Below are 26,610 nucleotides of genomic sequence, written 5' to 3'. Positions count from 1 at the left end.
GAGTCTTGCAAACAACACCACGTAGGCAAGATCAGCACAACGTCCTGCCTGATTTGTTCTAGATGTGCTTTAAGAGTCAATAGAGTCTGTGGTAAATATTCATAGAATAGTTTGGGTTTGAAAGGGCCTTTAAAGGCCATCTAGTCCAACCCCCTGCAATGAGGAGGGACACCTTCCACGAGATCAGGTTGCTCAGAGCCCTGTCCAACATGACCTTGAATGTTTCTGGGGATGGGGCATCCAGCACCTGTCTGGGCAACCTGTGCCAGTGTTTCCCCACCCTCATTATAAACATTTTGTCGTTATATCTGATCTAAATCTTCCCACTCTCAGTTTTAATTCATTACCCCTTGTCCCACCACTACATGCCCTTGTAAAGAATGCCTCTCCAGCTCCTTTGTAGGCCTCCTTTGGGTATTGGGAGGTCTCCCTGGAGCCTTCTGTTCTCCAGCTGAACAACCTCAACTCTCTTAGCCTTTCACAGAACCACAGAATTTCCTCATAGAAGAGGTCCTCCAGCCCTCTGATCATCTTTATGGCCCTTCTCTGCACTCACTCCAACAACTCCATGTCCTACCAGAGCTGGATGCAGCACTCAGGCAGGGTCTCACCAGAGCCCAGCAGAGGGGCAGAATCCCCTCCTTCCCCTGCAGCCCACAGTGCTTTGGATGGAGCCCAGGACATGGTTGGCTCTCTGGGCTGCAAACTCACATTGCCAGGTCCAGCCTCTCATCCACCAAAACCCACAAGTCCTTCCCTGTAGGAAGACTGATTCCTCTGATTGACTTCTAAACCCTTCATTTTCTACTTCTGGTCTTCTTGTATCTTTCAGAAGATGAGCCCAATATTGTTTTTAGGTCCCCAGTTTGGGTGCAGTTCAGAGGATTGGAATCACAAGGAGACAGCTGTAGAGTGGGCCATGGGTGCAGATAAACTACACTTATGATGGCATGACCACTCATCATACTGAGCCCTCAAATCCTGCCCAGGCAGAAATCCCTCTGAAATCAATGGATAAAGCCAATTTTAATGGACCAATTCTCTTTGCAGGCAGGAAGGACTTAAAATTCACAGTAAGACTGGTGAAGGTTTAATTTTAACACCCTTTGTCTTAAAAGCAAGATGTTGAAACAAGTTAAACTCCAAATAAACATTAATTTAATAAATAGTTCTAGAGACATAACTTGTGTCCTGACCTTGGGCATATTTTTTGTCTTTTCCTTTCCCACAATCTAGATAATGAACCTGTCTATTAGTTGTGAATTTGTCTAGTAGATATGAGTCCACAGCTAACAAATCTGATTATTATTTTTTCAGAAGCCACCAATCACCATTTCTTGACAAAACTGGTGGTAGGGCTCAAGCAGTGCACCCACAAACAGAGGCACTCAAAATCCTAAATCATGTATAAACGTCCCAGTAGTATAGCTCTTAATTTTATAGCTCTGGGACAAAAGATTAAAGATAAGAAAGGTCTCTGTGGTGATTAGACAGCAGCAATTAGGATACAGTCTAAAGAAGAACAAAAGAAGAAAGAAAAGTGAAAGGGCAACAGAAAGACAGGGCTATTAAAAAGGTCCTTCCCACACAGGAGCACTGGGCAGAGGGTCTCTATTAACACCTCCCATAACCAACCCAAAAAAGCTTATTTTTAATGGAGAGTTTCTTTTCATATAGAGGAAGAGGGCTGAGCAGTCCAAAGTTGAGTTCTGAAGGGCTCATAAAAACTTTGTTTCACACAACAAGTGTACTGAACACACGTTCAGCAGCAGGTTTTTGTGGCAGGTGCCAACAAGTAAGTCACTGCTGTTACTCATTGGTAAGTCAGCACTACAGCAACCATCACAGCTGCATGTGCAGTTGTCAACGAGGAAAAGGAAAACAGACTGAGGTCAGCATTTATGCAAATTAAATGTGGAAACTGCTTTTTCGGTGCATTAATGCTGTGGCCCTTCAGTGCTCTGAACTATAGGCCCTCTCCCCTTACCCACCACTGCTACAGCAGATGGAGATGAAATAACCTCTGCAATCACAGTGATGGGTTGCTCATAGTTGCGTGCTTATTCTTTGTAAATTTTTCACATTCATGCAAACCCCTGCCAAAAAGATGATTAAAAAACCTCAACCCCACAACAATAAAAGCCCAGCATTTTCTTGGAGGGGGCGGAGGTGGATGGGGAATAAACAACATGGAAACATGTAGACAGATATATTCTTAGAATCAGATCATTCTCTTTTGTGGAAAGCCTTTCTAATTCAAGCTTAAGTGCTGCAAGAATAAAGGGTTAGAAGGAAAAACACAGCTGGCGAAAATTGGGGGTTGTAGCTCTGCGTTTAATGTCTTCCACTTTGTGGCAATATCTCTGAATTTCTCACGTCTTCCTCATTGGCTGCAACAGGCTGGAGGAGGGGGGGTGAGAAAAGCTCACAGGATCTGTCAATGCTGTCAGCAAAGTAAATTACATCTGTTGTTCAATTTGTTCCATTTTGACTTCATGATGGGAACTGTAAGGGTGACTGTAAGCCCGTGTTTCAAGCTGATTAAGCGACTCTTGAAAGCATGATCACAAAGACTGAGAGCTGGAGGGAAGTTCCAGGACAGCCTGTTTAACCCACTGCATCTACATATGTTTCTCTCTGGTGTCCCTGGGGATGTGATGCTCCTGAAGGTTTGCACTGACTCAATCTCACTGCGTTGTGTCTCTCACTACACTGGGGTGGCTCTACTGCTCTGTTTTAGACTATTAACTCATTTTCTTGCCTAGGGGCTGGGGAAGACTAACAAGCATTTTTTACATCTGAGGGAGTCAAGTTATTACATGCCAGTTTGGGCATCTCTTCCAGCGACAGGTGAGTGCCCTGGATCTCACCCAGACTTGGCTTTAGTCCATCTATAATAATACCACACTCTTTAGCTTACACTTAGAACCCTGAGGTAAATTGTTCCTGGAGGCACTGCGTGTTATTTTCAGAGGCTCGACCAAGTATTCTGAAGTGTTGTCCAAATGAGATGGGTCAAAGCCAAGACTCCAAAACTGATGGCAGGCTCAAGGTTGCTCATTATTAATAATCTTCAAGCAGATCAAGCAGAGTCACTCAATCCTAGAATTCAAGCTGTAAGGGGCAAGCAGAACAACTCAGGACCAGGTTCTCCACTACCCAGCAGTGTGAACAGCCCAATACAACCTGTGGTTGTGTTTAGCAATTTCTCTGTGCTTTGTTCTCATTTATATGTACAATTGCTTGGATGCAGGGCAGTGGAGAGACCAGGCATGTAAAACTCAGGCTGCAGTGGACAGATTTGCATGCAGTGTCACAGGTCTCCAGCTGCAGAGAGCACATTTCACACAAAGATGAAAACCTTTCTAGAGACAGGGTGCTGGCCAAATTGTATTTAACTCAGAAACAAAGCTTCCCCTGAAGGACAGTAACAAACTGATTAAAAATAATTAAAACGAAGATCCATTAGGGAAGGTTGAAAGAACTGAATCTCCTCCAATTAGAAAAAGATTAAGTGAAGACAACAAAGGCCTACAAATATTTAAACACTGTGTTATAAACTGCACAGAGATTAATTTTCCTCCTTAGTCAACAAGACAATACAAAATAATGGACTGCAGCAGAGACCGATTACAAAATACCAAATGATTCAATTTGCAACATTTGGATTTTCATCTGCTGCTGGAAGTTTCCAAGAAGGATGAGTCTTCAGAAATGGGCCTTGGTGCCTGCACCAAGTGAGCTGCTAATGCTGGCCGATGATACTTTAAGGAGAGTTTTGAGAATAATATCCTCAAATTATTCTACAAGGCTTAGGAAAAGTTAAAATGTGATCTATCACGAGAGGTGTCTGTCTACTCAATGGTTCTGTGGACTGGCTGCCCATGAGGCAAAGGCACCTGGCATGGGACCAAAAAAGCTTGTAAGACTGAGGCAGTACTGGAGGAGCTTGTAAGACTGAGGCAGCACACTTAACGCTCCCTTCAACAAAGATCAATTGTTCAGTGAAGAGTCAACAAGGCTGTTTTGCACAGATTTTCATCCTGTCCAATACAGTTATTTCACATCAAAAATTTGGCTCCTTTAAAGTAATTACCCTACTTTCCACGATAGCAGTGTCAAACTGTTTTCCCTAACATTTTTCTTTCTCATTTCAAAAGAAGCCGATCTACTCAAAGTCTTATCTGCTAAGAGAGAGAGAGGGGAGATTGGAAAGTGTATTGATCTTAATGATGCCAAGTCCTCCTAGGGAATAGAAGTTTATTGCTTTCCTGTCTCTGATTATCTTTTTGTGAGGATGTGGATCACAGGCTGGGAAATAGTATTCCATGAGAGAGGAGACAGGCTTCACACAGGTGAAAAGCCTGCACCAGGAAGCATGAAGAAGGAAGCAGGAAACTGAAGTTAAAATTTGAAGAGCTCTTAAGTGGATTAGGAGTCTAGGGCTTGTGGGAGGTCACACAGCTTTCTGACTTTTAATCATGCAGCTTCAACCTTGCAAACTGTGGCACAGGACAGACATTGGCTTCATGAAATGACTACTATATTTTTCAGGGCAACATGCTGAAATGTGCTAAGCTTCCTCCATTCCCACTGAGAGGAATGCAGAGATCTAGGTATCTTTCGAAAGTCGGGTTGTTGATTTTTTTTTTTTTTTAGAAAATAAGAAGATATATTTGAGAAACACTTATAGAAAAGTTCAAAGCAAGGGAATTGCTCCATTGTCTCGACACTTCCAGCCAAGTAATTCAGCCCAGAGTTTCATCTGTTGTTCTGCTGAGTTTTAGGTCAGGCACATATTTTCAGATTTAAGAAGAGAGCAAAGAAAACCCTCTGCATCCACATGTATGTCCTTGGAAGACTAATCTCAACAGATACCAAGGCCCTGATCAGGCATCTGTAAGTCCTCATGTTGTACTATGACTGCATGTGGGAAATCTCAACATGGTCAAGCATGGTCAAGATTTTGCAAAATACGAAGTGAGATCCTGACCTTTTGAAATTAATGAGAATTTTGCCATTGACCCCAGCAGGACCCCAGATTGAAACCTTGTTATCTACCCTGAATTGCAGAGGAGTTAAGAACTTGGTAGTCTGCTTGAACTCTGAATGCTCAGCACTTTTAAATATTAGCCCATTATCTTACATTGTTAAGTTTAATGAATGACCTCTGAAAATCACCACCTAAAATTTTTGTCTGCAAAACTGTCCAATTTGCTGACAAAATTTTCCTACACTGTTTTTTAATCTGTACTTTTAGTGTAAAATGGACAACAAACACTATATTTCTAATTTAAATAACTGTGTGGATTTACTTCCTTATAAAGCAAATTTTAAGTTCAGTGACCTCACTGTGGTTCCAGGAGGTCTTTCAGAGCTGAGAAGAGAATAGCCTCCTATCTCTGCACCCTGTGGAGATGCACCTCCCAATGGGTTGTCTATGACAAGCCCTCTCTTCCTCAGCCAAAAAGGCAAAGACCAGGGAATTAAGTTATGAATGAGTCAGACTGCACTAAGGAAACAGTGGCTAACAGTAAATTTAAGGTAGATATTTGTATCCCACCTCACTTAGTAAAATTCTTCCTTTGGCAACTGAAACGTTGCGTCTTTTCTATTCTTTACTCTCCAGAGTACTCTTCCTTTTGATCTGGCTAACCTAAGCTGGAATGCCCTTGCCATGGACTCTAGATCTTACTGTATAAACCACGATAGATATGGTTGGAAATGACAAAATCGCAGTGTGAGTGTTTAGAGACCGTTTCTACATACAAACATTAAAGCAACAGTGCTTCTCCTAGGTGTGCCCTGTAGTAGATGCCCAAGCAACCCCTGTCCCCAGCACAGCACAGACCCCTCTGCAGGAGGAAACACCTCAGATACCTCCTTACCATATGGCAAACACTGATCAGAGCTGAACTCTGACTGCTTTGTCAGTATAGCACAGAGAGGAAAAAGTCATATGGGACAATAGTATTTTAGGATTGTTTCCAGCAGCTTAACCAAGAATGTCCGCCAGCTCAGGTGTTCAGGTATTTAATCAAACTTTGTATTTCATGGTCTTTAAACATAGGTGATAGGTTTTTTTCTTTATGAAATAAATTTCCTCCTCCTCAATTACTGACACTTTTTTCTGCAGTGATAACTCTTATCTTTTGTAGTCTTGTCTAGGAATAACTGGGAACTGATGATAACAAATATTTCTGCTCTTTCCAAAGCAAGCATTCTAACAATGCCATAATCTAAAAGGCTCACGATACGCATGCCCCTAAAAATAATGACCATTGATCTGTATTAATTTCAGGTCTAAGTTCACCGTACTGTCTGTAAAGAAAAAAAAGGACAGCTCAGGAAATCAGTGAAAAAAAAACCTGACTGAATACCAAACAAAAGCCAGCAACCAAAACCCAGTTTGCTGAAGGGACACCATAAAAATCAGACTGTCTGCTGCAGTCATAGTAGAAAATCATTTGGAAGCGAGTATATGCTTTTGGCTCTTGTTATTAGATAACTGATAATGAATTAAGCGTGGTTCATATCCAGTCATGAAAATGACACATGGGCCCTTAAAGGGTGGGAATTGGAAGGGTCTTTCATAGCACATGTCTTTGGAGAAACTGATGATAACTTGTGGAGAGGTTTCACAATACTGAATGGTATGCAGGGCCAAAACTATTTTCATGTCTTTTTCTGGTATCATTTACTCTCTCCCACTTCCCCTGTAAATAAATCCTCTCAGTCACACACAGCATAGAGAAATGTGAGATAAATGTGCTAAAAAGACAGGTATACTATATGTAGCCATACTTGGACTGTGGAGAAGTGGAGAAGTTTTTCCCATTTTCTCTCTAGACTTTAACTTCTGCTCTTTATTATTTTATTAATTTATAACATCTTTTCTAGTAATGACAATTTTTTTCTCTCAGACCCAGACTCCCCTCGTGTTTTGATCTCTACCCTTTATCTCAGACATTAGAAGGAAGCTTTAGTCACTATTTTACTCTAAGCTTAAGAAGATAGACAACTTCTAACTGTTCCACACAGAGACCATCCTTGGCAGATAAGCTAAATCTTCAAAGGGAAATCTTGTAAACTCTAAATCACTGGTGGGTAGAAGGCAGCTTCAGGCTCATGTTTAGGAGAAAAGCTGATGTTGACTAACAGTGTAAGCTGCCTCAGTCCAGATTACCCTTTTGTGTGCTTTGAGCCTTCTTGAGTTAAACTGCACCGTGTGTTTTAACACACCCTACCATCCTGGAGAACCAAGTCTCATGACACGCCAGACTCACAAGCTGGTGAGAGTCTGGTTTAGCCTTGTACAGACAGGACTGTGCTGTGTGTGAATGAAGGTCCTGGGTCATAAAATACTGCTGCAAAAGCTGATGGCCAGAGCTACATCCAGAAACTTGTTTATTATATATGATTTACTGGTGAAAGCTGAACCTGATATTAACTCCTATAGTATAATTGTATTGCAATGAATTTCCCAATACATTAGGAATTAAAAGGTATAAACTAAAGCTGCTGAAATGTCCAGAATTAGGGTACAGGACAAGATGAGACTCCATTTACGTTAAAGACAATATCATGTTTTGGCTAAACACGGGACCATGATTGATACCGGTATCAGAGCTAATAGCATTAGAATAAATTCTTCTATGAAAAAAGTCATAATCAGAAGTACTGCTGGAATTTGTGAGGCCTTTCCTATAAAACCTATGAGCTGACCAGTGCAATGCCTTTGGAACATAAATGCCATGGGTAGAGCACAAATACTTCTACATCAGTAATCTGGAGATGTATGAGATGTTTCAGTCCTGCAGAGAGGGTCTTTCAATGACTTTCTGCTCAACCAAGGTAAATTGTGAACTTTCAAATCAATAAGCCATCTGCTGTCATTCAAAATTAAAATATCAATGGAAAGTCAACATTTACATTTGATTTCATTGCACCAGGTAACCCCTCCCATTTTACCTAACAATAAGCCAAGTTAATTCAAGCTCCATGCTAGCAACCATGCCTTCACTCTAGAGAATGAGCAAGAAAGCTAAAGCCCCCAGGTTCCAACATAGCTGTGAGCACAAGCAGGACTCTCAGCTTGTCATTTTCGGATACGTACCCAGTACAGAACATCTGTCCAGCCCTCCATGGTGATGCACTGAAACACCGTGAGCATGGCAAAAGCAAAATTGTCAAAGTTGGTAATGCCGTGCTTAGGTCCCTCCCAGCCCGCCTTGCACTCGGTGCCGTTCTGACACTGCCGCCCGTGGGCAGACTGGGGGGCACACGGGGACGGATCGTCTTCCGCAGGGGTATCTTAAAGGAGAGAAGGGGGAAAAAACAGCTGAAGAAAACCACTTGACACACTGATAAGCAAGTGAAGGATATCAGATTTTAACAAGTGTGTTTTGCAGGGAGTTTGACAGATTTCTCAGGAATACACAGGCAACTGCTCACTGCCGCGCTTCGCTTTCTTTTTGTAAAAAATAATAGCCAAGCTGTCAAATTTTATAGTCAAAACTGAGATTAACTTCTTTTTTTTCCAAAGCATACCCTCCTGCGAGGAAGAATTCATGCCTTTCAACATGACAGGGAACATTAGATCAAGCCTCTCATGTTTCATTAGGCTGTGTGTCATGGCCAGCATTTTCCTACTGCAGTCACCTGGCATCTGGGTTAGTCTTGGAAGTGCAGCACTGACTGGCACTGCTGAGGGAGGCTGAGCCCCTGCAGCAGACAGGCTCCAGTGCTCTGGAGACAGGTTCATGTGGCACCAGGCCACTGCTGAATTACAGCAGAGAGTGTCTGGAGCTCTGCTCTTTTGGCATTTCGATGATGTGTGGCATTTTATCAGTAGCCCAGTGGCACTCAGAAACTGTAAGACTGCTGCTTGATTATCCACCCCTTATTCTGTACAGGTGTTTTCAAAGATCTGAGAACCTATACAACAAAGCAAACTAAGTACTTTGGTATATACAGAATGCTCAAGGAAACATTGTTATAAGCACAAAAACTTCTGCAGTGTGATTTTTTAAAAATATACAGATTTCAGAGCTTAGTGCTACATTTTTAACAGGTGCAGGAATGTACATATGTGTAAGGGAGGGGGTAATTATGTTTGTTTCTCATCTTACGTGGTAAAAAAATGTAATTTTCCAAAATTGTGATCACATTCTGATCACGGAAGAATGCCAGAAACAGTAATATCAGAATTAGATGCTGTAATGTAAATACTTCCAGACAGAATGGAGAAAAATAAACCCACTTTAAAGATGCAAACCAGAGTGACAGTGCATTATAGTTCTAGCATCATTTCCAGAAAATGAAATCTGCCAACATTATAAAAGCAGAAAATACAAAACTTCTGAAACAATTCTCTGCCGTTCAATATTTTCTTATGAGCTGAACTGGGTCCTAGGCATTAGCACCCACCACCACATGAGAAATAGATGCTGTTCAAGATCAATAAATCAAATGAAAATGAACAGATGGTTAGATGAGTGACAATGCAATTGAATTGTTTTGAAATGTGAATATTTCTTTCTGCAAATAATTTGAAAGTTTTTTTCCTGATGGATTTGATGGAAAAAACTTTCGTCCCACTAATATAATTTTGTTTTCTTTCTGGTTGCACTTCTAACCACAGTTGCAGCCTGTGTGATTGAAAAAAAAAAAAGTACTGCCCTGAATGATATTTTCCTTTACAACAATACTGGTTTAAAACAAAGATGCACTTGTATATGAAATTAATAATAAAATATATGAGTTGTTCATTTCTGTGATGCCATCTCCTGTGTAGCTCAGTCTGCAGTGGTGAAATTGTGAAACCCATGAGAAGTCCACAAGCAGTGAGCAACAGCCACTCATCTCCTGTGCCAGGAGAAATACAGTTGCAGCCTGTGTGTTTAAAAAAAAAAAAGTACTGCCCTGAATGATATTTTCCTTTACAACAATACTGGTTTAAAACAAAGATGCACTTGTATATGAAATTAATAATAAAATATATGAGTTGTTCATTTCTGTGATGCCATCTCCTGTGTAGCTCAGTCTGCAGTGGTGAAATTGTGAAACCCATGAGAAGTCCACAAGCAGTGAGCAACAGCCACTCATCTCCTGTGCCAGGAGAAATGTTCTATTACATATGACAAAAGCCTCCCTCTGAAAGCCTCTGTAGGTATATGTGTGTTCCTCTTACCCATCAGTCCCCCTTGCACATGGTAGCAGGTCTTGTGCATCTTCCCCATGAATAACTCCAGTCCAATGATGGCATAGATAATAATGACAAACAGCACCAGCAGGGCAATATGCAACAAAGGGACCATAGCCTTGATAATTGAATTTAAAACCACCTGGAGACCTGCAGAGAGAACAGAAGGAAGCACTTATCAGCAAGAGAACAAAATTCAGAGAGGCTATACATTGCACAGTAGTGTTTCAGTTTTATTTCTTTTCCCCTCACCTGAACTCATCATCTTGATGATGTAAAGAGGTACATTTACAGAACACCTCCCTCCAGACTATCCCCAGCATTGCAAACAATTTCCCACAGCTGCCCAGATCACAGACCAAAGTGAAACAGGTATTACCTTACGTGTCACCAAAGAGCCCCTCCCCGAGGAGGGAATATATCCCACACGGTATTGAGGAGAGTTAAAGCACGAGAAAAACAAAGAACACCAGGCCTGAAGAGGGACAAGAACCTTGGTACACACGTGAGGGCAAGTGCTGGGGTGCACAGAGATGCACTCCAGCGTATGGGGAGGGGTGGCAAACTGAAGTCATGTCCCTACTCTGATGCTGGGCTCTTCCAGAAGTCAAGCCAGTCCCAGGCAGAGCGTGAGCTGCTCAAGAACCACCAAACCCATACTGAATGAGAGCTCCCCGCCCTCTTAGGACCTTTTTGTGCTCCACATCTACTTCATCTAACTTCAGTCTCAACAGAGGGAGAGTCAGAATCAGCAGTGCTGGTTTTGTCCCTCTGTTACCTTTTAACAGAGGTTGCCCAGAAATAGGTATGAGAAAATATTATTACAAGATTGTTAAGGTATGAGACTGTTGAAAGTCTTAATCATGAGCAAGCCAAACATTCCCAGAATGGCCCAGGGAAGGTGACTTGTAGCCAAGTTTTCTAAATCACCGAGCAGCTGTACCCTCAGATGCACTTGACTCAAGTTGCAGATTCGTGTGCCTCTGTCTCCTTCTCCTCATTTTGTAAAACCAGAAGAATAAAGCCAGCCTTGTAAGCCTTTAGTAAGGATTTGCATTTAGAAAGATCTTAAAGTTATCACTTTGAGTAGGAATGATAGCAACCACTATCACTGGCAAGTTATTAATGATGGAAGTGTTGAGAGACCTCTAGAACTCTATAATCTACAAATAGCCAGATCAGAACAATTACAAGCTCATGATTTTGCAATGACTGAGAGCCAGGAGTCATTAGTGTCTCCTACAAATGCTGTCATCTCCTCAGAGAAGTTGGTATTAGCTGTGATTTTTGAGAAATGTGATTCATGGGTTGCAAATGTCTGTTATACATCTGCCGAGAGAGCTTGTGATAACTAATAACTTTTAAAATCTATCATCTAAGATCTTAGACTTTCTTCTTTTTTTCCTTTTTAAAAAAAATAATTTAAATACTTTCAAATGAGGATGACACATCTCTTGACAAGCCCTCTCCCTTGTAGGCAATCCACTTGTCAGTTCACAGCTAAGGCTGAGACTGCCTTTGCTCCACAGCCATGAAGGAACACAGCAGAAGTAATCAAATGTGGCATCAGCTGCCTGGCCAGCAGCATCCCTCACTGCCTGCTAGCAAATACTGGCTGGATTCTAACATCCCTCAGATGTCAGAACATTTTCTCAGGTGTCTCCAGGCAGTTCAGTTATCTGTTATCAGTTATCTATCCAAAGGATATGCTGCTCTCCAAAGGCAGTGACATTCAGCATGAAACATTCGGGCTTCCACAGAGACTCTTACAATAACTGCATTACTGACAGGATCAAAATATCCTGTACAAGAGTGGGCCACTCTGCTTGCTCAGTTGCCTCTGGGTGTTTTTCTCAATAAACAATGTCTCTGGAGGAAAAAAAAAAAAATTGCTGTACTTACATGAAGCAGCCAACCTTTTCCGCTAAATGCCCACGTCATTCAGTCTACTAATTCTAAATATGCACAGAAAATGAAGTGCAGTCAACACCACCATTGCTCCAACTCTTTACATCAGTCAGGAATGTTACATTCCCCAGAAAATTAAAGCAACGTCTCACCTTCTCCCAAACAAGGTACAACAGTACAAGAAAGTTAAAAGACTACAGATGGCTGCAAATCTGAAACACACCCCCTCCCCCCCGCCAAACTTTGCAGATTGAAATACTTGGCGCTTCAAATAAACCTACACAAAAGCAAATAAAGGCCTCATTTCCCAGTGATTTCAGGAGTCTTGTTAATCCAAAACGTAGTCAAACTGATGAGGTTAAGAGTTCTGATACCAGGTTTTAGGTAATTTACCCTTAATTATTAGTACTAATTAATTTTAGCATTCATTGTAGGTTATACCCAGTACTCCTGAGAGGGTACTGAGGGCAGACAAAAGATGAACAGAAAAGCTCCCTCATTTTAAAACCAGCTTCATTAACACCCACGCCATGAAAGTGCTTCAGCCTACTACAGATGTCCAGAGAAGATAATATCTGCACAAACCAATGCCCTTCGTGCTAACAAAGCAGTGCTTGTGAAAACAAAGCTTTGCACCACGAACTTGAGATGATGTTTAGATGGCCAAGGGGAACACGTACCACCAGCAGACGTACAGGACCTTCAGCCACCTTAATTAGAGAAAAGCTTCTTGATGATAAGAAGCCAACGTTGAAGAGGACACGAGGTACTGAATACTGTTAGCATGAATTGATGTGTGTGTGCTGTGCAGTATCCCTTTAGGGCAGCCTGGTTTTAAATCCAGATGATTCTAATAATTAGCAAGCTTAAATACATTACCAGCAAAGTATTCAGAGAGTTTCTAAGAGATAAAAAACCACTGACTGTGCAGCGACTTTAGAAATGCCCTCAGAAGGTATAATGCAGAAAGGCAAGAGATCCATGCACATCACCAGGCTCCTCACATTGTTGTCAGGTTTTTGCTGCAACACAGCTGCTGCCTGCAAATTGCTTTATTCTGTCAGGCAGCCACGTGCAACACAAAGAGCTGCTGCAAGGAGTGGTACGAGGAACCGTGCCCAGACAGTCAGGATAACTCATTGTACTGGCAAGGGGGAGAGCAGATGAGGAGGGATTAAAGGACTGGGGAAGAGCCATGGGTAGGTGGAACAGAGTCACTTCTTTAATAAAAACCTCACACGCTTCAAAACACATCAAATCTGTGCTCTGAAACCGCAGAGGTGCAGATGCACTTCTGATCAGAGTAAACCAAGGCAAACCACCCCCTTATAAGCAGTCACAAAGACTTTTCGAACCAGTGGTGAGAATTCTAAACACTTTTCTGGGCTCTTTCTCTGTGTAGAGGAAGAAGAGAGAGTTCAGCTTATAAAAGAATGGTTTCTCTGTCCCAACTCCTGTATGCTGTTAATCTTTGCATGGTGCAATACACAGGTATCACCCCACACAGGTGTTCACACCATCATGCACCTTTGGCATTTTTTTCTCACTCGTGGAGGTAAGGCTTGCACTCCTAGCAATGAGCTGTACAGCTGATAATCATAATTAAATCAGAGTGCCTGGTGACCTGATCAGACTGCAGAGCTGGCCTCTGGATGTAAAGGAGGTGATGCCAACAACTGCTTTCTACAGCAGAGCCGAATTTTTCCAGTGCTGTTTTCAGAGGCTGGCAATGTCATCGCTGGCCAACCATAAACACAGGCTCTTGAACTTAAGTCCTGAGAAGCAAATATAAAAATAAATGGTTTTCAAATATTTTTAAGTCTACTTATTTGTGGTGCTGCTCTCTCCAGACATCTGTGAAGGTGCAGCATCTGCCTTGAGGAGCTCGCTCCAGGCTGGGCCCAGAGAACTGCACAGGGATTAGGGAAAGTGCAACGAAAGGGATTGTTTGCACTATTCCAGCCCACGCTTTTCTTCTGTTAATAATTGAAGATCTTAAACAACTCTTCGTATTTATTTTAAAAGCACTCCAGTTTACCTTTAACAAAATCCTCTTGGCTGTGTTCTGTTGGCTGACACTGATTCCATAAATGTTTCAGCAAGCAAAAGACGTTAATGCCATTCCCTGGGCTCACAGAATTTAACATTTATTTACACAGATAAAACATTTTAAATATTTATTACATGGGAAAAACATTGCTTTTTATACCAGGTCAAGCCCTTTTTAGCCTCTAGAGGACTGCATTAACCCAAAAGTTTAGAATACAACTGGGAAGAAGAGGGACTAGGGAAGAAAAAAGAAAAAAAACTTATATCAAGTAACATTGATCTTTCTCAAAGCCATGGGAAATGCACTTTTCGAGCTGCTGCAGGTGTTTTAGAGCTATTATCTGATGCTGTGCTTTTCTCTCAGGAAGATGACAAGAGGGGCTGGTTGCTGTCTCATCGATTCAGGCAGTTATTGAAGAACGTGCTTTATCTTTGAGCATGTAAGTGTCTGCACTTAAAGCAATGGGATTACCTACATATCCCCTTGTGTACTTACAAGCTTTTTTGGATTTCAACCAATGCTTAGCAAGATGGCCCAAGAAAAAGACCCAGCTGCTAAAATACACTTGGCATTGTTGCGTTGTGGAACATATCCAAGGAAATGAACGGTAGGTTTGCTAATACAGAAATCCTCTCGAGAAAGACATGCCTATAAAAGTAAGAAAATTCTTAGAATCACCCAAATTGCCTTTTTTTCAAGGTTGTGAACTCCCAGACCTGAAAAAAAAAAATCTTTCTGGGACTGATTCTGCCAGATTTTTTTCTCAAAAAGACAATCTCTCTCCTTTGTTGCACAGTGGTGTTCATAAATTCCCAAGTAATTAATGCATGAGTGCCCAATTACCTCACATTTCCCTCCCTTTTCCCCTTAGGTTTCATGTCCTTCTGTCCCTCTCACGTTTCCTGCCCTTTTTTCTCTCTCTTTTCCCACCCTTTTTCCCTCTCCTTCTTCCCACCCGTTTTCACCTCACGTTTCTAGCCCTTTTTTCTCTCTCTTTTCCTGCCCTTTTCCCCTCTATTTAAATACTCCAAACACTGGGAAAAAGAGGATTTTCCCTGAATTTAAACCTTTAAAACAAGGGAAAATCAGGATTCCTTTACAATTTTAACCTTAAGATGATGGAAAGGGGGAATTTTCCCTCAACTCAAACCCATAAAATGGCATAATAAAGGTTTTCCCTTTCCACTGGGGACACTGGGATGGGACTGGGAAGATGAAATCAAAGAGAGAAAGAAAAAGGATCCTCCCTGCCCCCCACGGCTGCCCCACCTGCTCAGGTGAGCTGCTCCCCTCTCCTGCACCGCCCTGTGGGACAGGGCTTGTCCCTCTGCACGTCCTGAGCAATGCTCCAGGAGCACCCAGGTGTTCCCCCCTCCTGCAGGATGCTCCCACTGCTGTCCTGTGAGAGATCCCCGGAGATTGCCCGCTCCAGAGGCTCCAGAAACCCCTGAAAGCAGCCCTCAGCAGGGCCTTCCTGACCACCAACACTACGATTTACGTCATTTGCAAGGACACTCAGTAACCAGGAGCCCGGCTCTTGAAGCAGTCAATGCACTTTTTGGAGCTCTCTGGACACCAGAAGTGCCGTGGCAATTGTCAGGGGCTAGCAGCTTTTGTCAAAGGGACACTACACCGTGAGCTCGGCAGGCAGTGCGTTTGGGCACCCAAACACTGCGCCTTTCACTTTTAGCCATCCCTTCACCTGAGCCCATTTTCTGGGCTCACACTTCTGCCTGCTGCCTGCCTTGGAAGTCATGACTGAGTTCTGCAGGCAAACCTTAAAATATCCTTAAGACATTCAGACCTTGCCAAGCACAGCTCTATCTCACGTTTCCCGTGTCTTCAATTTTGGATCAAACTTGGTTTGCTGGACAGGGCAGTTCCTGTTCTCATCATATTAGCAGTCCAGGTCTTCAGAGAAAGCATATCCTGAGTCTGTTCTTCCATTGGTTTTGCAGGGCTATATTTTACCTACACCACAGGGTTGCCTAAACCAGGAGTATGAGTGGGCGCAGCCTCACATAAATGACCCTCTAGAAGTGAGCAGGCATAAAGGGAAAAGAGAAGACCATCCCACCTCTGCTTCCCTATACACACAAAAATACACATTTTTGTACTTCAGCCAGTGCCAGGGGTGTGGGAAGCAATTCTTTTCCTGCTAATACAGTTCAGAAGAAAACTACTACTCTGTCCAAGCAAGGAGGAAGCAGGGGAGGATGCACCTTTTGCCAAAGGGCCACTACGCCGTGAGCTCGGCAGGCAGTGCGTTTGGGCACCCAAACACTGCGCCTTTCACTTTTAGCCATCCCTTCACCTGAGCCCATTTTCTGGGCTCACACTTCTGCCTGCTGCCTGCCTTGGAAGTCATGACTGAGTTCTGCAGGCAAACCTTAAAATATCCTTAAGACATTCAGACCTTGCCAAGCACAGCTCTATCTCACGTTTCCCGTGTCTTCAATTTTGGATCAAACTTGGTTTGCTGGACAGGGCAGTTCCTGTTCTCATCATATTAGCAGTCCAGGTCTTCAGAGAAAGCATATCCTGAGTCTGTTCTTCCATTGGTTTTGCAGGGCTATATTTTACCTACACCACAGGGTTGCCTAAACCAGGAGTATGAGTGGGCGCAGCCTCACATAAATGACCCTCTAGAAGTGAGCAGGCATAAAGGGAAAAGAGAAGACCATCCCACCTCTGCTTCCCTATACACACAAAAATACACATTTTTGTACTTCAGCCAGTGCCAGGGGTGTGGGAAGCAATTCTTTTCCTGCTAATACAGTTCAGAAGAAAACTACTACTCTGTCCAAGCAAGGAGGAAGCAGGGGAGGATTTGTGACTCAGCATAGGGCCTGAGTCAGATCACTTCTGGGAACCACTCTGAAATGGTGGAGCTGATGCACCATCCCCAGCCACGAGCCAGGCCTACCCACAAATCACATTTATTTCTGACAATACACAGAGAGACTGCCACTACAGTTCTATTTCCAAAGCACAAGCAATATAACCAGTAATATTCCCCAAAGTGGAGGTTTATCACTTAATAAATGTAGACATTGCCTAAGAAAATTGAAAAATATTAAATATTCATAAATATGAAATGTTTTATAGCAATTTCAAAGGAAAACTGGAAAACAACAGATAGTTTTAGCACAAAAAGGTCCACAGTCATGGCAAGATATCTGAGCTAAGTACATCTACAATGATTTGTGAGAAAAACATTGAGCATTTTCTTCAGCAGTGTTGCAAAGGGAACTCATATGACACAGTTCATTTAAGGACAGCTGTACAATAGCAATTTGGGGAGGTAGTCTTTTTCTGTCTTGCTGGATTCTCAAAATATTAGTGGCAGATTGCTAGATAAAGTAAATTCTGTGGGTGTAGTGCAGCATTCTTGGGGCTGCAGATGTCATTTCTATTTCAAGAATAATAGGGAAGGTCTTGGAATAGTAAGGAAAGACACAGCACAGGACAGAAAACTAGCTGATGTAAAAAGAAATAGGAAAGAAAATGTTCAAGCTGCAGGGTGACTACTCTGGAGTAGGCAATGCCATTTAAACATGTACAAGCACTCAATTCAAAACCACGTGCTGTAAAAAATAGAAAAAAGGAAGTCTTGGCATCTGCTAACAATGTTCTCATTCCTGCATTTTCAAACTGTGTCTTCACTGATTTCTCAAACTGAAATACTCACACACAAGGAGATTCATTCAAATGGGCATGTGGACGTGAACACAATTGTTTCATGTTTGCCATGTCTTGCAACACCACCCTTGCCTCATCCTTTGAGGAGAGAAAGGATCAGCAGGACAAAACCAAAAGCCACAACAAAACCCAGCTCTTCTTTCTGGATCCTTTTCTCTTGGGAAGCAGTTCAGCTTGAGTATCCTCTGCCTGTCAGAGTGACCTAACTTAGGCAGAAAATACAGCTTGCCCTGAGCAGGGTGGCCACACAGCCCAGCTTCTGGCTGCCTGAGGAGGATGCTTGGATAAATGTACACATGGCTTAGGCTCCCTGACTCTGTGCTGGAAGAGACCTCTTCTACCTCTCATAGAAGCATCCCTCTCTCCTCCTGGGGGCCTTTAGCTTTTTTTAGCAGCCTTTCGTTCAAAGTATGTAAGTGTCCAGTTTCTTATAAAGTTGTTTGATGACCAAAAGACCTTGTTCATCTTTTCAGTTCCACTTCATGAGGTAGCTCCTGCAAGTTCAGCCTTGCTCTCTAACCATTTGATTTTAGCTCAGTTCGGCTGAGGATGAGATCCAGGCAAGACCTTCAGACTTCAAATGTAAAAAAACCAACCCCAAAATGGTGTAGTGTCCCTCCCGTGCAGCTACCTGCATATAGAGGAGGAGCATGGAGAGAAAAGCAGCAATTAAGTGCCAACAGAAAATTGCACGTTTCAGAAAAAAAGCCATCTTGAACAAAACCAAAATGAAATTCAGTGAGCTAACTCTGAGGCTGTTTTGAACAATGACCACAGGGTGCTGCAAAATATTCTTACACAGAGTGGGGAGGATGAGGTCAAGTACTCTCTGCCAGACAGGGACTTCTAAAGATGGATTAAAGTTAAGGCAGGTAAAGGGCATTCAGGAGCCCTGGCAGTTCCTAGGCCAGCAAGGATCAGCTGTCACTGTTTCCCCGGAAATAGCTTTGATTTTGTGCTGACAAGATGATTATGGACTGAAAAAACCATTCTTGGGGTCACTGTGAAGGTTTTGTCTACTCTTAACCACTGTGAAGGATCACAGATAGGAAGAACTTTTCTTGGCTCCTCTTTCTACGGAGCTATCCAAACCCAAAGAGAGTCTGGCCCAAAGATTGCCCCAGTTCTCAGTGAAATGACCCATCACATTTCTACTTTTTAAACTCCTTCATGTGCAAGCACAGCTGTGACAGGGAACAGTCTTTACGGGGGGAATTTTGGTCTAGTCCTGTGCCACTGGATTCAATCAGAAAACTTGTGTAGGAATATGTCTACATATGTACTGTACTGCCTTCACTCTGGACAGGTGAACCTAAAAAACAAACCCCAAGCCAATAGTTAAATAAGCTCTGAACTGAGACAGTGATTGAAAAGCCTTGTTTCAGCATCTCAAATGCTGTTTGTATGCAGCTCTGAAAAGTGAATACACGTCTTAAGGAAATAGTTTTGCAAACAAGGAACTTAGAAAACCTGTAAGTACTAAAGCATCATGGTAGAAGAAATGGGCTCAAAGCACTTGGGTCTCAATCATTTGAGTGGAAGATTAATGGCTTTTGGGTTACAAACAGCTTTATAAAATTGTTAAATTTTTTTACAGTTTATTGTCATAATTCCTCAGGTCAGTGGGCATTAGTCTCCTTTCTGTGTTACAAATGATAAAGAGTATTTTAATTGTTTGATGTCCTTCTCCAGGTGCTCTAACTCATCACTTGTGAGCAGGTTTAGAAAAGGCAAAAGCTTAAAAGATAACAAATGTTAACAGGGATTCTGTAAATGTAGAAGTCCAGCCAGGGACGATAAGATTACAGTTTTGCAGTACATGGGGAAAAAGATATTGATGAGAAAAATTGATCTTCTTGCAGGTTAAACACTCCAGCATATAACAAGTGGCACACCATGAGCTACACGAAGTTTGAACTACTTGTGATAGAAGAATTACAACAAAATGTTGGATAAAGTCTAAAAATTTCTCTTTAGATGACTGTGTAGAAGTACAGCACAGTATATATGACAAATAATTAGCCTATATAGCCCTGGAGAATTCACCCCACCTTTTAACTTGGGATGGTGCTTAATGAGCATCGATGGGACTGAGCTCTGGAGAGGCACAGTGTGACATTTTCAAATCACTGCCATAGAGGGGTTTTTGGGAGAGTTTCGAGAACACACAATAGAAAGCTACCTGATCAGGTAATTAAAGAATTTATGCAAACCAGACAAAGGGTGATTATTGCTGTGTTACTGTCTTGATGCACGTATTTGTTTTCTCTATCTAAGCAACTGAAATTGCTGTTCATAAAAAACTTATGGTATGATGCCAAAATCCTGGACAACACATGGCCAGACAAATCTGAGCAAGTTTGACTCTTAGTTTTAAGAACAGGGAGTGGATTTAGGGACGTATCAACTCAGTGGTTAATCAGTCCCATCTCAGAACACCTAAAACTCCAGCTTGCTTTCTTTTCCACATTAGTAACCTGATTAGACTTAAAACTCTGCTTGCACACATCAGATAATAAATGCTTTAGGGGGGAAAAAATGCTTTCTGACATAACAAGCGAAACGTCCTTTAGCTCACTTGGTAGCCCCAGTATGTTTGGACAGAAAAATTAATGGTTGCAGTTTTCACAAAGTTGTATTTGTCAGAAAAAAGAATGGCTCTTTATTGGTATTTACTTTCTTTGCAACTCGCTTTACAACTTGCACAGTTCGAAGGCTTTTTGCACAGATTGGGTATGTGTTGCTAGAATGCACTGGAATTAAATATTTATTAAACATTTATTTATTTTTAATTTCCTTTTACATATAATAACCTGTCAAGAGAGAATCATAAGGCTCTCCTGCTGCAATCTGAACAGCTAAATTACATTCTTAACAGATATAGAAACATACAAATATAAATCTGAGAGGAATTTGACTCCCTCCAAAGTAAAGCTTTAAAGTGAAATAATCCCAGCACGGGAGTGTGAAAAGCAAAAGGTGGGCTAAAGGCTGAGTTTAAATTTTCACCTACATAGTGAGGGGAAGGGTGAGACTCAATGCTAAATTCTTTCACTGGGTGCTGTTTATGTTAAAAACCGTAACTGTTGGATTTAGAACAGGCCTTTGTAAACCTTGTATGTAATCATACCTGGATGCAATGGTTTGATTTCTGACCAAGACATCAAACCTGATTAAAAGGAACTTTATCCTTTGGTAATTTCCAATACAAATAAAAATCAATGTACAGCAACAACCTACAAAAAAATGCCAAGTGAAGAAATGTCCTGAACAACAAGGAACAAGGAAAAAACCCCAACCAATCACCAAACCCAACAACCAATGCAAAAAAGGAGAGAAATGTCAGATAAGCTGCTAGCTTAATTTGCAAGCAATAATAGAAAATAAACTGCCCCAACAGATTATACTTCTAAGGTGTATAGCAATTGATATGTCCCAGCTCTCACACCACTGCCTTAGCCCCCTGCAAGGATGGTGTGTGGTTGAAAGATGAGATGCTTGAATAAAGTTTAGAAAGGATGTTTTGCAATCCTGTAAAGAAATTGAATTTCTATAGCCCTTTCCACTGCTGAAGAAAACAACATTTAGTAAGGCCTATGAAAAGAAGTGACAAAAATAGAATTTTTATGATTTCTTCTATTTCTTTTATCCCGTGAGCTACATTCTGTCAAAAATGCTTCTGATGTAAAACTGTAGAGCAGCTTTAGCAGTACAGAAATTGAAAAAAAAGACTCTTTGCAGAGGGTAAGCAGATGTTTTCTGAATTGTGATTGATGTGGCAGAACAAACCAACAGAAGATAATCTAAAACTGAAAAAATAAGAGGCATAGCCACTCAAACAACTCATAAAAAATAGTTGCAACAAAGGGCAACACACATATGGGATAGGTTATTGTTACATGTGTTAAACAGGAATTGGATTTGCTTCTAGAAAAAAGGGAGATTAAGAAAGATGTCTGATCTCCTTCCCTTTTCCCTGGCACAAAGAAAAGTTAGATAAAATTTTAAGAGGCTCTGCAGGTTAGGTGGGCTTTCATTTCCATACTTCCCCGTGATCAGAACAGAAAATTATTTGTTCAGTCAACAAACATCCTCAGCACAGAAAAGTGTTTTAGTTATTCATACCAGCCAACATGCCTGTGCTCTCATCTAGCACAGTAACAGCAAGCAGACATAACTCAGAAGGCAGCCCCTGATTTTGGAGAAACCTGCATTCAAGAGAAGAGGGAACTTCTCCAATAGATTTATGTAGACATTGAAATTTTAAAATATTATTTCCTCATTTTGCCTCCTCTTAATTCATGCTTTGGTTTTTTTCTCTACTATAGCATTTGTCCAAGATGCAATGTTATTATAAATTCAGATCATCACTAAAAAAAAAAAAATTACTGGCAAGCTTAAAATGCATCCAGTGGTCGAGGGCACTGTCTGAGTGGTCTGCTGCTCTGTGCCTTGCTGATATTTTGATAATGCTCTGTGGAAATCACAACAAGGACCACAGGCATCCAACAAGGCTTTTGGAAGGCTTGGACAAACAGAAGTAATTCAAATGATGCCAGAGAACATCCATGCACCACCTTGTGTCCTGAGCAAATCCTATGAACTCTCCTGTGTCCTGCTTCTGAGTCAACTGCTACCCAGTGTGTGTGTCAGTCACATCTTTGGGACAGGAGGAGAAAGAGAATGTTAGAAAGTCCCATCAGGTCAGCAACACATTAATAGACAGTTACTTTAGAGAAAATGAACAAAGCACTTCAAATCATTGCTTACAAGATCTTAAATGATTAAGCAATGGAAAATTCAGCCAACTGAAATCAAAGTATGCAGTGGCATTTGTTGTAACTTGTTGGGATGACAGCAGATGCAGTAGAGGTGTCATCTGGGAGAGGAGGTAAGAAAAACCCAAAGCAGATCATACCCTTAATACTTTGATGTGGAACAGCAAAATCTTCCCTTGCCCAGCACGGCGACAGCAGCAGCCAGCAATTACAAGCGAGCAACTGGGAGCCCAACACGATGCTGCTGGTACCAGTTAGCTACAGCCAGTACAGACACAATGCAAACTGTTCTGAGGAGACAGCAGATGGCATTCTTAGATTTTCAGATGCTTCAGGACAAGCATCTTGATGGCATGGGCTCTCTCCCAGACCTGTGCCCGACACCCATGCTGAATGAGAACTCTGGGCATTACTTGAAGAACGAATGGAAGGTACTAGAAATGACCAATCCATCCAGAGCACTTCTGGAAATTCTCTTACTAAGCCAAGAGAGAATTCTTTTACTATCTCCCTGTCTGCTCTTTGATGTCAGCATGGGGTTTGTTTTCTTGATTTGGAAGGGACTGCCTACACCCTGATGTGGTCCCACATTAGGATATTGGGATTTTTTCTGTTGTGAAGACATGCTGAATGATCATGCCAGCATGCACAGTAACTGGTAGGATGGAGGCTGAGGCAGTTATTGGGTACACTTGTAGTCAGTGTTATTTTTAAAAGAGCTCATAGACAAGATCAAATAAATATTTCTCTGTTTTCATTGGCATTCCTTAAAATATGAGAGAAATCTTTATTGGAGCAACAATGTGCCTCTATGAGTAATCTTCCTTAGCAAGATAAACTCCTCTTTAGCTTCTGCTACACAGTCAACTTCTTCTGCCATAAATGACATCATTCTGCAGGCTGTACCTCTCAAAAGGAAGCATGCTTAAAGTCCTGGTTGTGAATCCCTACTCACAGGAATGATCTTTACCTAAGGGAGATGCTACACTGGAATCAAATTATTCCCTTGAGTAATGGTGACCTAAGGCAATAAAGGACTTTGCAAGCATGTGTAGAGTTTGCAGTTAACTATGAAGAAACAAGCCTAATGAGGACATTTGGTTCAGACTGTTCTATCCTTTCTAATCCACTCCCTCCCCATCTGTAATGAAAGCAAAACAAATTGGCTACTTGAGATTAAAAACAGCGAGGCAAGGACATGGGAAAGGTGGTGCAACTTGTCCTCTCACGGTGCTGTATGTGCCAGAGAGATCGCACAGAGGGTTGAGAAGTCTTGTTCAAGAATGAAGGAGAATGTCAGGAATCTGCCAGAGAGCACGTTTGTTACAGCTCCTGAACCCCAAGAGAAAAGGAAGGAACTGATCTTGGCAAAAACTAACATAATTTAATGTAACAACAGCAAAAGGTAAGGCAGAACTAATACTTGGAAGCCAATTTTTGCCTAAAAGTGTTTGAAGTAGTTCCCTGTGTTGTCAAGAATTTTTATCTCCTAGGTTCAGTGGCAGTAAACTGCCAAGTATCTTGTTTCCTCCTTACAAAGCTTACTGTATTCTTTAGTTCCTACCCACAAACCTTTCACACCTGGGGAGGTCTGATCAGGCCACTTCTGCTCTCTCCTCCCACTGAAGGCAAGCCACAATCCTCCCCTGGTACGCAGCTCATAGCATAACCTCACGTGCAGCAGGAGGGCAAATTTAAGTCCCTTGCTCCACCAGTGACAGTGAATAAATGCAAATCACGTGCAAGACACCCCTGTCAACTGTACTTTGCTACAGGCATATACATTTTAAAAGAAAGTGGACTTCCTTACTGCCAGTTAGTATTTCCTTAATACCTGCTATTCAACATACAGAAACAGTCAATAGCTCACATTTCTTTGCCATATTCCAAAAACACATGGTTATCAAAAGAGAAGTCATTTTGGATTCCTTGGATTCCCTGTGTTTATTACCTCAATTACATTATTTCCTCAACTCTACAAAGTAGTGTTAATTTTCTTTCACAGTGCAGAATATAATGAGAAATTACGGTGGAAATGTTCGATTGGGCACCGAAAATAAAAAAAGCGAAGAATGCCAAATGCAAACCAGATAATTGCATTGAAAGTGCCTTGTTTCAACAGCTGCAAAAGGGAATCATTGCAATGGACTGAGCTGTGCTGTCTCAGTGGCTGGGAAGGAGGAGGGCAATCCCAGGCCTGGGATGGACTAGGGTGAATGTCACCACTGCACACTGAGACACAGAGAGAGCTGACAACATCTAGGGCTGCTCTAGGTCCTGTCCTCACCCTCCAGCAAAGCTGTTTGGCAAACCCGAGTTGGAATCATGCTATGGATGAGAACAGTGTATTTTCCCTGGGAAAGAACATTTGAGGGTAACTAAAAATCACCATTTTGATCTCCCTGCTTTACACAGTCCAGGCAGAATGGAAGGTTCCAGGAGCAGAGTGCCTGCAGCAGGAACTGGGCTCTCTGCTTGGTACTTGATCCCTCCTTACTGGCACAGCCTTCTGCACACACCAGGTAGAGGGGCTCTGAAGATGTTTTAACTACAAAACCCAGTTCAATCTGGCTTCTCAAATAGTTCAGGTTTACAAGGACTATGCAAGAGAGAAAATGTTGAATCTCTTCCCCCCTGGTTAAGTGCACTACCTCCAAATCAGGTGTAGTGGAAGACAAAGTCTCTGCAACAGTACCAGTCTCTAGCTCACTGCACTAAGAGCTCTTCCTATGGGCAACAAGCATCAAACACCCATGTTACTATAAATCATTCAATAGCAAATTCCCAGTCCTGGAATCAAAGATGAGATAGAGCAGTTGCTTAGTCTTACATCAGGAAGACGACCATGGTGGTTCTGACAGGTCTGTGCTGTCTTAAAATCTCTAAGTTACTCTGTATTTTGCTATAAAAGTCCCCCCCATATTTTTCTTTCAGGGGGATGTATCTCTGAATTATGAGCCCATATAGACAGAATTCCCCTGTGATTTCAAATATTAGATTAGATCATATTCCTTGAAAAGGGGGAGAAAGATATTGCCAGTCTTAGTGTTAAGAACAGTCATTAGTGGAAAATGCAGACCACAACCTCAACATCTTGTAAGCATTTGAAAGCTTTTGCTCTCACTTCTCCACAAAAAAAAGCCCCCAGACTGCAATTTAGCACACACAACATACTAAGGCAGTGTCCCACACAAAAACACCTAGACAGGAAAAAAATCCAGTCCTCTCACCCCTGTGATTTCCTTGCTTCATCCACCTGCAATAATATGGTGAATTAACAGCAAAGACAACTGGGTGACTTTGCCACCCCAGCATCTCTCAAATGAGCAAACCTTTCCTTGTGCATTACTCTCCCCACAGAGCCCTCAGGGTGTTTTTTACTTCTCATCTTCACTGTTACATGTGGTGAATGTGGCATCAAATATATAAACCTGGATGGCTCAGATCTGCCAGGACATTGTAAGGAAAGGCAGGACACTTTGCTACCTGTTACAAAGTTCAAAGAAATATTTTGATTAATGCCAGAGAGCCTGGGAGAAGGATAAAAAATACTGTGATAATGAGAAAACACTGCAATAAATATGGGGTAGAGAACACTGCTGGGACTGAGAAAGCATTATAAATTTTAAAGAGAATTTCAGGGTAGATTACTAATTGCAATGAGAGAGATCAAAACCTAAAAATGTCTAAATTTTTCATCCACCTAGTCTGAAGGTGCCCAATTTTCTCTTAAGTTCAGAGTAATCATGGACTTAAACAGAAGTATCACTTTGAAAAATTATTTGCTGTAGTTAATTATTTAAATACACATAAAGGTAGTTATCTCCAGGCATTCACACCTAAAAATTGTGGTCTTATTTAACTCAAAAATGTACTCTGTCAGTTACATGCTGCTGTGTCACTGACAGAAGGACATTGCATTGTCATGGGAAGGGTTTGGCTTAGGTCCTTTTGCTCATACCCTCTCT

At 41.8% G+C, this 26,610-nt stretch overlaps 1 protein-coding gene across 1 annotated transcript in view; it reads right to left on the bottom strand.

Moving 5' to 3' along the window:
* Window positions 1-26,610, bottom strand: part of CACNA1C (calcium voltage-gated channel subunit alpha1 C) — a 470,627-nt gene that overhangs the window by 162,136 nt on the left and 281,881 nt on the right. The window contains exons 6-7 of the mRNA XM_017726196.1: window positions 10,193-10,354; window positions 8,117-8,313 (exon numbers count right to left, since the gene is read on the bottom strand). Coding sequence (XP_017581685.1) covers window positions 8,117-8,313; window positions 10,193-10,354 — 359 coding nt within the window. The remainder of the gene's footprint in view (window positions 1-8,116; window positions 8,314-10,192; window positions 10,355-26,610) is intronic.

This window comes from Corvus brachyrhynchos, unplaced genomic scaffold (genome assembly GCF_000691975.1).
Source record: "Corvus brachyrhynchos isolate BGI_N302 unplaced genomic scaffold, ASM69197v1 scaffold191, whole genome shotgun sequence".
NCBI classification, from domain to species: domain Eukaryota; kingdom Metazoa; phylum Chordata; class Aves; order Passeriformes; family Corvidae; genus Corvus; species Corvus brachyrhynchos.
Note: the sequence above shows the minus strand (reverse complement) of the source record. Positions and strands in the feature narration are given on the sequence as shown.